Below are 16,682 nucleotides of genomic sequence, written 5' to 3' on the forward strand. Positions count from 1 at the left end.
GCCCGACTTATCGAACCGTCCACAGCAGAAAGCAAGGACTCAATGTGTTCCTTCATGGACAGTGTTGAGTTTCTGGTTCTGAGAGACATTGATGAAAACAACAAAGGTGCAAATGAAGAGTCTGTGTTTTCAAAACTGGAGGAAATGTTCAGTGGGGAAAGAGAAACACTCAGTAAAGAACTAACAGATCTCCTGTACACAGACTTAAAGATTAGGAGCATGCAAAGTTCATCTGAAGTTCTATTGGATGATACTTTGTATGCAGCAATTGGAGCCAAGGTGGAGTGTTGCCTGGACCTGACAAAGTGGTGGCTAAACACGAGAGCTGCCCCACAGAGTGAAGATGTGATACATGCTGTGATGGCAAATCATCCACTGGAAGAAACACTGCTGCTGCTGCATTCAACTTCAGAGACAAACGATAGTGAAACACAGCTCAGGACACTTATTATAATGCTGGTCCAAAGGACATACAAGAAGGCACAGGTTCCCCACAGGATGGGAAAACCAGAAGACATCGTCGACCATCTGCTGGAGAAAACAAGGGCTCAACTTGAAAATATCGACCTTGATATGAGTGAAAAAACATTTAAACAACTCAGCAAAGTCATTTTCAAGCATCTACATAAGAAAACCGGATGTCCATCAAGGTTACTGTTGTTGATGGAATTAAGGGATCCACAGATTGAAGAATCCCTGGTATCATTTTTGAAACAACATGTGACACAACCACCAGAACAGCAGAGCACGTGGTCCCGCTTCTTCTCCAACTTCGGTAAAGCCGTCACATCTGTCTTCAGACAGAAAAACACACAGTCACATGAACTTTGAGAGTTGTCTGTATTCAGAGTTAGTTATGCCTCATGTCACCTCCTGGTCCACTGGTTTCTGTCCTTCACTGGTTTTTGAGGGACAGAGACCAGCGGATCTTAGGCAGGACTCGAACTTACAGGGTCACCTGAGTGATCAGCAGTGTCTACTGGGACTAGCATAGGTTTTCTCCAGGTGCTCTGATTTGCCCCACATCGCCTCGAATTTTCCCACAAATTAGAAATTAAATACAACTTGTTTTATTCTGTTGTTATTTCCTTTTCAATAAATGTGAGGAGAAAATATGACCTCTATGAAAAAATGTCACGTCCCGAACACCAACTTTAAAAGTGTACAAAATAATTTTTAATCTTATCAGGGCGAAGCTTCAAGGTAACCTTGTAGAGGCATGTTTCTAACTCTCAGCCTCTTTACCGGTGTGCCGCAGGGTTCAGTTCTTGGTCCTCTTCTTTTTTCAGTCTATACTACATCCTTGTGTTCTATCATCCGCTCACATGGCCTTTCCTTTCACCCCTATGCTGATGACACAGCTCTTCCTGTTCTTTCCACCAGACAACTCCACTGTCTCATCACGCATTTCTGCCTGTCTCTCTGACAGCTCTGCCTGGATGAGAGCGAGACATCTTCAGCTGAGTCTCTCCAAGACCTAAGTTCTTGTCTTCCCAGCCAGACCTTGGATGCAACACGCCGTCAGCATCAACACTGAATCTGCAGTGATTGTCCCCATTAAGTCGGCCAGAAATCTGGGGGTCATCATCGAAGACCGACTGAGCTTTAGGAATCCTCCTGCTTACCTCAACTCCCTCATTCAGGTCAACAATCCCTCACGTTTGCTGCACTCAACCGATGAACGACGTCTGGTGGTCCTGGACGTATATTGTCTGCTCTTTCTTGCACTTGCATCTCATGAAATGTAAATACTTTTCTGATAGGACTTTGCATTGATGTTTTCACCTTGACTTAGATTTTTGCTGCCTTGTACGTCACTTGTAAGTCGTTTTGGATAAAAGCATCAGCTAGATGACTAAATGGAAATCAAATAAGTTGCATACTGAAGCTGTACGCTAACACGTTTTAATACTCCTTTGTATGATTTAATCCCATTACACCAAGTTTTACTGTGAACTGTTTTAACGTTTGTGACTTCACTGTTTGAAAAATCAATAACAGTCAAACTGTTTTACGAGTTAAATTTCAATTCCATAAACCTGCGTGCACACAGGCACAAATCTCCTTACTCTGACTTGAGGAAATGTTTAATAAAATGTAGACAAACAAACATTTTAAGTTGCACAAAGCTGTGCAAACGTCACACATTGAACTACAAATGTCTTTACTGTAGCTGTTTTTGGTTTTGTGTATGCAGTACTGAATATAAGTATTTCATGAAGGATGTACTAATACAAACCTAGTACAAGTACCATCATCATATCAGTTAGTTATCCAGCCTAAATACTAGGTATTTAAAGGTGACGTTTTGGTCATGTAGCAGAGCACAGAATGGGCTGGGCTCCTTCTGTCAAACTAAAAACTATAATAAACAAGCATTTAGAAGCATTGGTTCAAAGTATTATGTTACATTTCTGTTAACACTACGTGATTTTGTGTTACTAATCTTGTTAATACTACATATTTATACTTCATTAAATACTTAACTGTACAGTTTCTTAATTTATCGCAGGTTGATTGACATGCAGTAAATCCTGTAAGTGATTGTTATACTGGACGTTCGATGGGACAAGGTTGACTGTCCAGACTCATTTTAATTTTTACAAGCACCAAATGGAATAAAATTCAGTCAAGGTGGTCCAGAGATATTATGTTCACAAGCATGGGATGGACGTGAGGTCACAGTAATTTTCACCTTTGACATCCAAGACCTAATGGCTTTATCCTCGACGCTTAATGGACGTTTGTGCTAATTTGGAAAAAAATAAATTAATAAATAAACAACAACAGAGAGTTTTTCAGTGCCATTTATTCAGGTGCTTTTAGGCTTTCAGGTTTCATTCATTCAAACACACAGTTCTCCCCACTGACTGAAACCTCCTGAGACCAAAAATCATTTATTTTCCTCGGGAACAAGGACAGAGCTCAGACCTCGTCACGGTTTACTATTATTTGTTAACAACTTCTAGCCAGAAAACCGTCAGCAGATGAGTTTGTCCTACTACTACTTTTAGTCACAGGCTCCTTCATAAGCTCTATCATCGGTCTTATGAGGCCTTTGCCATATTTATGTTCATGTCCCGCTTGGTTTATTTCTGTTTTCTTCTCTCTAGAGATAATATTTACATTCTGCTGATATTCATCTCCCTGGTTGAAGCAACTTCTGTACAGTTTCATTAATATACATTGTACACATAAAGGAGCAGTTTGAAGTTTTTTCCCTTTCTTCTGTGAGCATGTGAAAAGTGTCAAATTATGATACTGTATAGTTCACGGACCTGAGCTTTTTCAGGTTTTAGCCTTGTTCCAGAATGAGTGGAAGTGCGCTCCGGTAAGAAAACAAAAAAAGGTTCCTTTAGTGTTTTCTGTGGCGGCAAGTTATTGAATAAATGGATAATTATTTAATCAGTGTGACAGTTTGATGAGTGAGAACTAAAACCTGCAGCATGTGAACAAAGACAATACAACAAGCACAAACGTAGTTTTGGGGACTTGTTTAAACTGTTTTTCCGTCCCCTGGAAAACAGCATTTTCACATACACGTCCCCAAACTAGACATTAACATATAAACTCAAGTCAAAACACTTCAAATTTGAACTTTTCTGGGGCTGTATTCGCACGGGAAAACACAAGTAAACCACTGTGAACTATGCTAATGCCCATTTTGCTGCTATGATATTACTAATACTTCAACCAGCTGCTATATTGACGCGGAAACCCAAAGAAATCATACACTCGTGAAGCTTGCAGCAGTATTACTTCAACATTATACATAAGCTAAATATGTACATTACATACAATATTTATACTTTACAAACTGTACATTTGTGAGAATTTCTTAAAATTAGTTTTTACTTTCATTAAAGGAAAATAAAAGGGTCTTAAATGTCTTTAAAGCCAACTGTCTTAAAATCTAAGACAAATCCTTTTGACTGGTGTTTGTGCAGTAGAAATGTGTGGAACTGGATGCACCGAATTTGGAGAGAAATTATTTGTTTTGGTCAAATCTAAATGTTTTTTGGGCTTAGAGGAAAATTCCACTGCAAACTATGAGATGGACACTAAACACAATAAATGTAACTGGAATAAATAAATAAATAAAAGTTTTGTTTAAGCAAAACTCATTCTAGCATCGAGTTATTGTCAGGAATGTGTCAGGAAAAGACGAGTCATTTAAATGATTTGTTAATTAATAAAATGAGCAGTAAATCTAGTAATTGTGAGCAATAATAATAATCATGTTTATAGCTTATTTTCTTTGCTTTCCATCATAGATTTGTAATCTTTTGGTGAGTTATATTGTTTTACATATGTAATTTTCACACATTTTCTACTGTGACAAAACCCTTCTGCAGTCAGATAAGATGACATGATTTCCAGTAACATGAGTGGCCATGATAGCAGCTTTGGAGCTGAGTGTGATGGTTCACATCCAGACGTAGCCTTTCTGCAACTTTTTCAAGCCTTTTTTAAAAATACGGTTACACAGTTCAGAGCTAGAAAAATGAATAGTACCAGGAATCTCGCATGTTGTATCCAAGTATCAAATACTTGTTTCTATTAAAGGCAAGTTTTTTTTTTAATAATAACTATGAAGTGTATCTTTACCTACAGAAAGTGATATGTAGGAATCAAACTATTAGCAGTATTTTAAAACTGCTGCACATGACGTCATTGGAAATAAAAGAAAAACATCACAAGCACTTGATGATAAATTAAACTGGCCATGTAAGTCCTCTGAAAAACCTACACTAAACAGTTCATGTGTGAACTTTCTTTGTGCGTCGCCGCTGCAGCTGACAGGCCTTTTTATAGACACTGTGCAAATAATTAGCTTCACGATCAGTGTGCAAAGTAACAAGTGTCCTGATTATCTCGCATGAAAAGAAACAGAAAGCAAAGTGCAGGTTCATTCTTTCTGACCTTCACACAGCTGTAGTTACAGGTGGCGACCACAGGAGGGAGCAGCACAAACTGCCTTGAAAGATTGATTAAAGCCTTGCAGCCTGGTTCTTGAGGAGGTTGTCACCTGCCACCTGAAACACACTTCTCCAGCTGTAGTGTTGTGACCAGAAATAATGACAACACAAGCTTAAAGACAAAAAAACCCCCACCTCTATGGTGGTCTATGGTGGTCTACCTTAGGTCACCATAAACCACAGAGACACACCTTAGATGGGTTTTACACAATGACAGGACTAGAAGAAGAAAAGAGCATAAAGGTGACATTAGTTCAGAAAGTCTGGTGTCAGGGTTTCCTCCAGGACACAGGAGGGATGGAGCCGTTGGCTTCGCAGCAAGAGTCGCTGCTCTCAGAGTCGGCAGGCAGAGCCGGCTTCTGCCTGTCCTTCTCCTCGCTGTCCGAGTCGTCCACAGTCAGCGTGATGAGAGAGGTGGACTTCCTGTTAGACAGGAGACAGAGATGAAGAGCCAAAAGACAATGCAGCATTGTTCTGTGTGGTACATCTTTGTCTGTGTCTGTCTCTCGCTAATGATGCGTCACAGAGTGAAGCATTAGTTTGTCTGAATAATAAATGGCTGCATTCACACTTCGTGTACGTGTGGAGCTGCATATGAACAGAAGTTGCTCAAGTGCCCAGAAAAAGTTTAATGTGCAGTTTAATGTCCACTGGGTGAGAAAGAACATATGACGTGAATGTGATGTGTTTTCACAACTGTATCTTTTGAAAAAGTAAAAAAAAAAAAAGTCTAAAGACTCTTCTGACCATTTGCAGAGGAAAACTGACTTTCAAAGCTGTGACTAATTTAAACATTGTCCAGCAATTGTTTTTGTTGAACCTGCTATTTTAGAAATAGCTTAAAAATATTAAGCCAAGTTAAAATATTCTCTGCTTCTGAAAAATCACCACGGGGGTTTCATTATCAGAAGGAAAAAGAGGATTGACTCTCTGACTCCACTGTAAAAACCACAAGACGTCCCTTCAAATGCTGCACGCTTCTGTGCTGAGCAGCGTCTCACTGGTGCCTGCGTCTCCAAGGTGAGACTGCACACAGAGGATGAATTTGAAGTCCGATAAGAAACGTCAATACCCTCGACTGAACTCGTCAGGGCCGCTTCACTTTAAGAACGTAGCGCTTATCTTGTTGCTGTTGTAATTGGACCGTTTCCACTTCACGTTACCCGACATGACTTTTGGGTTCGGGTTGCTGAGTGGGCAGAAAGGCAACATAAAAAGTGCCACATCACTGTCCATACCTGCCAAAATATCTGGAGCTGTAACTTTCCATCAGTTAAATTAGTTTGTTGGCACAGAAGAAACTGTTACCTGACACGTCGATTGAAAGTCTCAAGATATTTTGGCTCAGCATTTTATTAACCTTTTACGATATGTTTCCACTCCACTGTTTGCCGTTTAAAGCCAAACCTCCTGTTCTTCAAGGTGATATTTCAATGCGTAATGGAAGAGGAAACGTTTCAGACACAAACGTGACTCATGTATTTTCCCTCCTGACTGGTTTACAGATATAGTAAAAAGTGATCAGACAGATTTACCAGATGTTGATAACCCTGATATGTACAGTTCCTTGCAAAAGTATTGACACCCCTTGGGCATGTTGACCAGCTGTGTGTTGTACGTTAGCAAAAGTGACCCAGCAGCAACAATATGTGGTCTGCTGGACACCTCAGAGACACATAGCCCAGGTGTACACAGACGTGTGTCTCGGCCGTCCACGTGTGTTACAATCCAAATGCAGCACACAAATTGTAAAAACACAACTCAACAGGGTCTCGGAGCATCTTTACTCTCACATGTGTGAAGGATCAGTGGATCTGCTGAACAACATTCGACTGCATCAGTTTTTGTTGGTGTAATAAACTGGCCCTGAGCGTACAGTATGTTAAAAACTGTACCAACCCTGAAGTGACAGTCATTGTGTGTGTGTGTGTGTGTGTTTGAGCTACCTGTCTCCGCTCTGTGTGATCAGTCTCCTGCAGGTCTCCATCTGGACGTCCAGCCCTCTCTTCATTGAACACATCTCCATGTACTCGTGCAGGTGACGGTTCATGTCGCTCTTCGCTGTGGCCAGTTCCATCTGACAGCAAACAATTGAGCAACACAAGACATTCAGTCATTCAGACACTGCACTGGACCACGTCAGCTGTTTGAGCCCATGATGTCATGAAGACGAGTCTCACCTCTATCTGGTCGATGGTGTCCTGGTATTCCTTCTCTCTGGATTTGAACAGTGACTCGGTGTCTTTAATCACTTTCTCGATGGACTCCTCCTGTGCCTGGACACAGTGAGTGGGGAATGAAAACACCAGTAGCTCCTATCGACAAACTTAAATGAGTGGACAAAATAATGGAGAAAGGCACATAGGTGACCGCAATGTACAGTGATTCTACTTCCTGTCACTCAATTCATCGAAACACAGCCTGAGCTCTCGTATCATCATGTCCACGCAGCAGTTTGGAGTTATTATGGATGATCAGAGCTGAGCTGGAGATTAAATGGTAACATCACCTAATTAATGTGCATTTAAAACAACTAAGGTATAAATGATTAAACAGGGTAAATGCACATTAAGTTTTACTGCTAATACTATAAGTAGTGTCAACAGAATTGGTACATCTCCCAAAACTAGTCCATAAAAAAGTCATTTAATTGGAACTGAACAATTTATTATATAGACATCAATTAAGTTTAAGAGTTTATATTTTCATATACACTGTTGCCCATAAAGGTGCAATAATTTTGTTTTCAGACACCATCCTACTTTTTTGCAAAGGTTAATTGTGGTTTACTTTTTACTGTGATATGTGGGGGAGAGACTGATGATTAAAGGTTTGAGAAGATACACACGTTATCTATCAAGAATAAATCACACGCTGCTACAATAGTAATACAAATAATAATAATAATAATACATTTCATTTATAGGCGCCTTTCATGACACTCAAGGTCGCTGTACAGATAAAACCAAAGAAGAATAAAATACAATAAAAGTCAAATAAATAATATCATGATCTTTTCATAATAAAATGAAATCCTCTGAGAAGTGGACACAAATGCAAACATTTAAATTACAAGTAGAAAAGTTGACGCCTTTCTGCTTTGAATCCGTGCAGACATGTTAAAAAGGCTTCATCTGGTCACAAAGGTTCACAAAGGGCTGCACACAAACACTGGCTTTAACATTATTTCTTGCATCTTCATTTCACAAGCTTTCATCTTATGATTTGTTCTTCTGCTCACGTCAACCCCAGAACACTGCAGCCAGCTCAGTTCTACCAACCAACAAAGCTTTGAGACTGAATGTGCTCAGCTCATAATGCCCGAATACTGTTGCTACTGATGGAAACATCAGATTATAAAGGCAAAGTTAAACAATAACAATATATTTTTGATTCATTTATTAGAAAACAATTTAGATGAACTGAGAAAATAATAATTATTTGCAACCAAACATTTAAATGTTGGTTTTTGCACATTACAAGATTAACCGCATGTCTCTCGCCTTTCCTGCAGACAAATATGCTTTCTGTGAAAATTACCGTCTGAGAAAATATTTGTGTTTGTGTGTGTGTATGAGCGAACCTCTGCTTGAGTTTCCACTCCAAGTGTGTATCCAGGAAAATCTTCCCACAGCAGAAGAGTTTCCTCTGTTTCCTCCCAGGCGAGACTGTCACAGTCATCTTCAAACTCACACTCCCGTCTGGAAGACACACACAAACACACACACACAAATTAGATGTGTGTACACGATGATTTGATGTTAGGATTTTTAAGCATCACTGGCCAAAAAAACACCTACAGCTGGTTCAGCATCTTCTGCATCTGCTCATTGATCTGATTGGCCGATGTGGAGCACGACTCCTCGTCTTTAGCCCCACCTCCCTCGCTCTCAGACATGCTCTGTTCATCTCCGTCCCCGCCTTTCGCCTGCTGGCCGCTGTGCTTCCTTGCCCGTCTGTTGAGAGTGGAGGGGGGAGTGGGCACCTGCTGAGGGCCGGGGGAGAAGAGTTAATCGAAAGCGAAGGACGACGTGGATGATGATGTCGTTGGAGATGTTCACTGTCTCAAACGTACCTGGAAGATGTGAATCATGTCCTCGCAGTTCCTCTGCTGGGCGACATCACAGAGGCGGGCGGTGATGTCAATACGGCGGCAGATGTCCATGTCCACCTTCATGGCCTTCTCCTGGATCTTACAGTCCAGATCTGATAGGTTCTGTAGAGATTGGAAACCAACAATGCTCAGTTTGTTTTTTTCTTTATTGTAACGACTATCCTCCATTTCTTCAGCTCATCCATTTCACACGCGCATCACACAAAAACATTTGGTGACAACAGGTTGAAGCGCACTTACGTTGCTGACGAGTCCTTTGAAGAGAACCAGCTCTGCCTTCAGCTGCTTCACCCGAAGAGCCAGCTCATCCTGACACACCTCGCTCTCCTGCAGGTCCTGCAGAACGCAAAGCCACACAGTAAGAAGCCAAGTCTCAGATAGATAAGATCAATTTTCCTGATTAAAAAAAATCTGCGTGGTCAGCGACATCCTCAGAACGCTTATCCTCAAGTCAATATTATTGTCCTGCTTTATTAATAAAGCTACACAAACACCTCACTTGTGTCTCATCATTTATTTTGCATAAACACTATGAGACAAAGACGATGTAGCTGCCATCTTGTGATCTCTCACATTAGTTGATATGTTGGACAGTACTAGATTAGTACAGTTTCAGCCTTTTCCCTGAAGTTCATGTGTGCACAGCATGTGGGAATTTTACTTTACCTCCTCCAGTTCTGCCACTTTCTCCTGCAGGTCCATTCTGGCTGCGTACTCGTCCTCCCATCTGGAAAACACACAACAGTTTAACAAAATAAGCAGTTTTATTAGGCTGTTTATACATATGCAGAATTATATTTTTTAAAAGGCGACTTCAAAAATGTTCAATTTTCTTTCTGTAGTTTTAGTTTAGGGTGTAAATGTACATTAATGCTTTTAAACTTTCCTCTGACTTCCCTATATTAAAATATTTCTCTGCTTCTGGCTGAAAAACTCCTCTAGATGACATCACCCGGAGGTGTGTTCAGTTCAGATGATGTCATGTGGGGGAGCTCTGGAAAAGCAGCTTGACATACAAACTCTACAGTATGAGCAACAAGATGACATAATCTGTACTGAAGAATCCTCCAAGCGATGTCACCTGGAGGCATTTTTTTCAGCTAGAAGTAGATAAATATTTTAATATTGGGAAGTCAAAGGGAGGTTTAATGGCATTTATGTACATGTAGTACTCAAACTGGAACCAAAAGAAGGCTTCCTTTAACATGTCTGTGTGAAGAAGCAGCTGCAAATTATCAGCATAATCTCTACAAAGCTTGGGATTTTTAACTTCTCTGCCAGATACTGTTGCCTGTATTTGACCTGCAAACATTTCCGCTGCAGTTTATGTTACTGCACATTTCTCTCAGCTACTACATTGCTGTTACAAGTAATTCCACTCCTACTCTTGTTAGTGTTGCATGACCAGTACCAATTTTTGTATTTTTTTGTTTTTTGTATCACGCAGCATGTGTTACATAAGGAGGCTGCTGAGTGTGCATGTAGAGAATGAACCGCACGAAGAGGATGCAGCAACACTCTCACAGTCCCTGTGAAGAGAAGTCAGAAATAAACAAGAGGAGTGAACAAACACAGAAAGAGACGCTGGAGCTACCAGGAGGTTTCTCAGTGGAAATTTACATCTTTTTTTTTTTCCATCTTAAAAAACAAAAACATGCTGAAGAGACCGGCGATTTTGCGGTTGCGGTTTGTGTTAGCGTCAGAGGTTGAGAGGGGCAGAAAAAATTTTAACAAGTGATGGATGGATCCAGTACCTCAGACTCCATAACTCAGTGCATGAAACTATGTGGGATAACTCAAAGTCAGAGAACTAACACCTGAATGAAGAGAAGTTATGGTCATTTACATTAAAAGTAGAGGTCACTGATCATGGCTGATAACGACTGTGCTGAATGATAAAATTTATCCTTTGCATTAACAAGTCAGAATTTGTCCAATTTAATTTAAAACAATTCTCATGCAACTTTTATGCTAGAAACTTGAATTCTGCTCAAAGCAAAGCTGAGCAGAACTTTGACCTTTCTTCTAACATCACTCAGCCAAGCTGCGCTGACGTAAGATGCCTCTGGTGAATGACCTTGGGTAAAATTACCCTTATGTCCACAGAGACAATTTGCAATTTCAGATTATTGTGTTACATGAACTAAGTGACTATCTGCACATTTCCTGCACGTGTCATATGTGAGGGGAAAAACAATTTCTGGCAGGGCCAGAAAGACAGAGACAAATAGATATGATTCTTAGAGAGACAGCTGATGTCCTTGTAGCTCTAATGTGCTTGTCAGTCTCGACATGTTGCCCGGCAGGGAGGCTGCTGTGTGTCTCTGTGTCTGGACAATCGGCAGCTGGTTTATCTTTGTAACTCATGACGTCGTCCCGCGCAACAAACGACTTCACACAGTTACATTAGAGATGAGAATTATCATATGGAAGTGAGATGCTGTGACGTCAGTCAAGTAGGACATCATGGAGCAGATGACCGGAATTTTAACTGTCATCTGCAGAAACGAAGTACCAACCTACACCGACTCAGTCTTTCTTTTAAGAGGCACAGTGATGTTTCCTAATCCAAAGCAAGTTGTTTAAGTTGCCCATTATTGCTTATATACGAGTACTTTTGTGAATCTAGTCATTTTTGTATTAAGTGAACAAGTTCATACATTTTGATAGTCGCCTTCTGAAGTTGAGGGTAAAAAAAGAGGGTAAAAATAACACTTACTAATGACCAGATATCTGACTTGATTTAATACTAAAAGGCAGCAGGAGGTAGGAGTGTGTTACCCTCTGGCTCTAGCTCCATGTTTATGGTAGACACAGTGAGGGGCGAATAGATGGAAAATGGCTAAAATTCTTTTTTATTTTACAAAACAAAAAGAAAAGTTAGCAAAACAACTTCATGTAAAGTGACAAAATATATCTACTGTGTTAAGAGCAGGACTCCGAAATTAAATGAACCTACTGGCCTCCTGGAGGCACAAAGAGGTCAAAACTCCAGCAACACTTGCAATATAAGAAACAACTGCAGACACTTTATGAGACTGAGGTGCCCAGCGTCCTCTTCTATGCTGTGGGCTGCGGGGGCAGCAGCATGAAGGTGGCTGACACTTAACAAACTTGACTAATTAATCAGGAGGGCTTGTTCAGTTCTGGGGGCCGAGCTGGATCCTTTATGTCTTGCAGCTAATAGGAGGTGATGTCTAAGCTCCTCTTTGTCCTGAGACAAAAACTGTGAGCCAGAACTTCATGTGCTCTTGCTTTGGCTAAAATATTCACAACCAATCTTGACTGACCAGAACAGTACTGAGAAACAAATGCAATGAGCATTTTTGCAAACTTGTTAATTGAGGATAAAGATGCTAGCGGTGATGTCGGCACCTGTCTGACACCACAGAGTCTCACGTGGGAAAGAGGAGAGGGGGGGTTAAATAAGACGTGTGCAGACAGAAGGGCAGAGATGGAGCAAACTATGTCACAGTAAACAGAAAGACAGAATGTGAGAAGGGATTTAAAGGGAATGTAAGGAGATATATAAATACAGAGAGAGAGAAAACAGGGAGAGTCAAGTAAGAGGGAGCCAGAGGATAAATGGTAACATGGGGAGGAGGCAGAGATGACAGACTGGGTGACATCACTGTTGCCAGTCACAGGCCAGTGCTGCATTGCAGGTACCGGGACAAAACCCAGCAGGAAGGGGGAGGAGGAGGGAGAGCAAGAGTGGAAACAAGCTCGAGGAAGAGAGGAGGGGATCATAGGAGGCAACAGTGCACGGCAGGAAGCCCCGAGAGACAGAATAACAGCTCTGCTTCCACGTGTCCCCAGACAGTTCTTCCCGTTAGACAAACAGGCAACCAAACATTTGGAGTCACAGCACAAAGAAAGCAGTGGTTCAGTGAATCACTGCAGGTTAAACACACCTCCCACAAATGAAACTTTGCACAAATCAGCGCAAATTCAGAACGAAATTTCATCCAAAACAAACTGAAATTGAACTTGAACTTGAATTTTACTTCAGCCTCCAAGAAGAGTTGTACAGTATGCAACACAATCCTGAGCTGTAATGTGTCTTATTGGGGGAGCAATGGTTGACATCTTTCTTCTTCAGTTTTTTATTTAAACAACTAAAACCTGAAAGAGAATTCGATCAATTCAATCAGTAACCTAACACTGTCTCTGAAGCAAAATGAATAGCCTCCTCGCTGGGCGCGCTGGTTTAACAAATATGAAGTGGTAACTTGTGCGTCACCTCGGTCGGCGATCACATTAAAAGCGCAGGATGCTCTTCAAATACTGCGTGAGTTGTTTCGGAAATCGATGACTGAAGGTTTTGCATCCTGCCTCAGCAGCCAAAAGCACTAACAGCATCCTGTAAAAGTCAAATCGTGCCATAAAGCACCGCAGCTCATTGACTTGCAATTATGGCCTGGATGACTCAACACAAGCAGAGACCTTTAAACAGGAGCGCCCTCTGTGCATGTGCTTGGCCAAATCCTGATCGTCCGATCAGTCAAGGTGTCAGCCTCTCAATGAGATCACTGGATGTGGCCGTCAGTGCCAAAATACAATGTGTAACAGTCAATAGCTTTGCACCAGGGGGAAATGTATTTACTGCTGCGCAACAGACTTTCATCGTTTAGAAAATAAAATTTAATTTAAAAAATGACAATGATGCATCTGTTTTCCGAATTTCTCTTGCTATGGTGACACCTAAACTTCTAGCATGGAGCCAAAAACATGCAGATGCTTGCCATTAGTTACTTTTAAATAAGTGAACAACAGTGGTGTGTTGTTGGTTTGGGAGACGAAGATGTGCATTGACACAACACAACACAACACAACACAACACAACACAACACAACACAACACAACACAACACCTCTGCAAAAAGTTACCTTAGTGCAACAGATTGGGAAGCAATCGGACACCTTGATTTTGCTTGTTTGGTTGCGAGTGGACTCGTTTAAAAACTCAAGGACGAAAGATTCTTCAGTTCTAAACCAAGGCGGGAAGTCACCACGATTTAAAATCCCCATGCTGAATTTGAACTGAGGATTTGATTTATTTATTTATTTATTTTGGATGAAAAGGTGAAATATTTTCAAGAATTGTTACTTTTATGTCCAGCGGCCACCAAAGAGGCACCTTTGGAATAATCATGACCTGGATGATTGAGAATCTCCACAGACATTCAACACTTTGATTAGTTGATGTTTTTCTGCGGAAAATCCAGTCTCACATCTTTCTGACATGTCACAAATATGTTCAACCAAGGCATAAGTAGCCTTGTGTGTACTGAATGTATTAAATATTAATACTATGATGACGGACAGTCCCCAATCGTGGCGACAGGAAGACCAATACTTCCTCTCATCTGTAGTTTCCTGCTGGCTCCTTCTTAACAACGATTTACAGTTACGATCCTTTTAGGTGTGATTTTGCTTTTCCACATCATTACGTATACAAAATCTGACATTTATTTGCTCAACTAACTGGTCTGAGAACATCTCAGAACCATTCATTAGTTTTACAAATACATGCAAATGAGCCTTGGTCCATCAGTGGAAGGTGTGAAGCTATATTGTTACTGCCTCTCTAACTACTGTAGTTCCCCCATATCACACAGTCCCTGGACATCACAAGTTACTGGCTCTTGCAGAATGAGGCACTGAACATTCCTCACCACCCTGACAAATATAAAACACAAAATACTGCATCTCTAATCTCTAAAATATCATCCAAAATGCCCACAAACGTACTGATGGAACCACTCAATCAAAAACTTCAGCCAAGTTAAATAAAAACCGTTTTCACCTTCTCTTGTACTCGTCTCTTTCCCTCTTCACTTTGGCCAGAACGTTGTACAGAGCCCTGATCTCCGGTGTGATGGTGTCGATCTGCACACCCACACCGTCCGGGTGCGTCCAAGAGACCCCGGGCCCCGTGACGCACGACTCCCTGCCGGTGCCAAACCTGCGGGTGTGGTTGAAGGACCAGATCGTCCCAGGAAGGAATCGGGGCGGAGGAGGGGGGACGGTGTTGGTGTTTGTCCCGGTGCTAGAGGCGTATTTCTCGTTGATGTTGGTGGCGGATTTGGAGGGGCCGTTGGGACTCAGAGCAGGACTGATGGAGAATCCGGATGTGGTGAGGTTAGAGTTTGAGTCCGTGGAGACTGTGATCGGGTTGAGGTTGTTCCCCAGCAAATATTTGTTGTCAAAGAGAGGAGGGGGGTTTAGGGTTGGGGAGAGGAGGCCACCGGGCAGGTAGGGCGAGTTGTTAGCGTTGTGGAGCGAGATAAAGCCCGGTCTGGCTGGAATAGGCCCAATAAATCCAGTCTGGACCCCCACCTCTTTGGTCATGGGCCTCTGGTGTCCATCCCCTCCGCAGTTATCTTCTAAGGCCTGCTGTAGCTGCTTCTCCAACACCTTGTTCCTGCGCTCCAGCTCATGCACTTTAGCCAAAAAGCAGCGGAAACGCAGGTTCAGGGTCTTGAGCACGCTGATGTTGGACCCCAGGTCGTTCCGCAGCGCCGTGGCCGCCGGGGGAACTCGGTGCAGGGGACTGCTCAGGTGCAGGTAGGCGAATCCTGATGGTGGAAGGGCGCCCAGGTCCAGCCCGGACAACCCATCAGGTCCAAACCCGCCGTGGTCCCCTAGGAAGTAGCCAGGCTCCGGGATGGCGGAATCGGCTTGGCCCGTCATCTGGTTATGGTGCTGCTGCGGGGCCAGGATCCCGCTCTCCCCCAGGACCGGATTCATGCTAGAGTAGGAAAATCTGAAGTGCTCGAAATCCGGCATGAACCCAGACTTGAGTATTCGGTTCGTGTAAAATTAGACCGTTGTTCAAAACCAGTACCAGGGCCAACAACTTCCTTCTTTGAGTCCTTCACCTGATTTCACCTCCCGATCCCCTTAATGCGGAGGAGCTGTGGGCATAAAGTCAGATGATGCATTTTAAATGGATGCAGCAGTATGACAAAATATACCAGCAATTACGTCCCGACACAGTGTAAAAAAACAGAAACCACGAATCACAGACCCACGGCTGGTTCCAAAAAACACATCACCGAGTTTTACGCAGCACAAATTTCTAGTTCACAGGCGCACGTCATAAACTGCTATTATTAACCTTTTAATCAAGGCTAATGGTTGTGTTTTGCAGCTGAAATGACATTTTTAAGCACAATACCTGGCAGCAGGACGGGAAGACACTGACTTTGGCATCGGATAATGATGTAAAATGCCAGTGTCGAGCAGCGCTGCAGCAGAACTGTGAAATAAACACAAGTGAATGACTGCGGCTGTAGCTTACCCTAAGGACACTAAAAGAGGAGCACGAGGCAATTTTAGCTGCCGTAATAACCATAAAAACTGTGCACTCTGAGCCACACAAAATCCGTCGAAATAAAGAAAGTTAAACCGCGTTAGATTATCCTACACACACAGTCGAAAACACTTAAGAGACGTCGGTAAATGTGACATTTTAGTAGCCTCTGACTCCAAAAACGATCAGAAAAATGTGTCCTGCCTCAACCACACGGAGGTTATAGAAAATGATCCTCAGCAGCTGCACTGGTAGAAACGAGTTTGAAGCAG

At 42.0% G+C, this 16,682-nt stretch overlaps 1 protein-coding gene across 2 annotated transcripts; it reads right to left on the reverse strand.

Annotated features, from left to right (window-relative positions):
* Positions 1–2,791: 2,791 nt before the first annotated feature.
* iffo1a (intermediate filament family orphan 1a) lies at positions 2,792–16,638 on the reverse strand. Of its 2 annotated transcripts, none has more exons than XM_067528366.1 (10): positions 16,276–16,638; positions 14,902–16,012; positions 9,760–9,820; positions 9,334–9,429; positions 9,055–9,195; positions 8,780–8,967; positions 8,563–8,680; positions 7,160–7,255; positions 6,926–7,056; positions 2,792–5,402 (listed from the first exon to the last, which is right to left on the reverse strand). In XM_067528366.1, the coding sequence occupies exons 2-10, from the start codon at positions 15,882–15,884 to the stop codon at positions 5,249–5,251; spliced, it is 1,968 nt and encodes a 655-aa protein (XP_067384467.1). In that variant the 5' UTR covers positions 15,885–16,012; positions 16,276–16,638; the 3' UTR covers positions 2,792–5,248. The 2 variants fall into 2 exon arrangements, with proteins under 2 accessions (XP_067384467.1, XP_067384553.1); XM_067528452.1 differs by having other exon boundaries at positions 8,780–8,964; positions 16,276–16,637.
* Between the last annotated feature and the right edge of the window lie 44 nt (positions 16,639–16,682).

This window comes from Channa argus, chromosome 1 (assembly GCF_033026475.1).
Source record: "Channa argus isolate prfri chromosome 1, Channa argus male v1.0, whole genome shotgun sequence".
NCBI lineage: Eukaryota > Metazoa > Chordata > Actinopteri > Anabantiformes > Channidae > Channa > Channa argus.

Bases quoted from the DNA above. Each gene is read 5' to 3' on its own strand.
- iffo1a (XM_067528366.1), bottom strand. From the start codon at position 15,884: ATGCCGGATTTCGAGCACTTCAGATTTTCCTACTCTAGCATGAATCCG. The intron at 9,821-14,901 runs GTGAAAACGGTT...TGTGTTTTCCAG, and splicing joins AGAGACGAGTACAAGAGAAG to ATGGGAGGACGAGTACGCAG. The intron at 9,196-9,333 runs GTAAGTGCGCTT...CAATCTCTACAG, and splicing joins TCAAAGGACTCGTCAGCAAC to AACCTATCAGATCTGGACTG.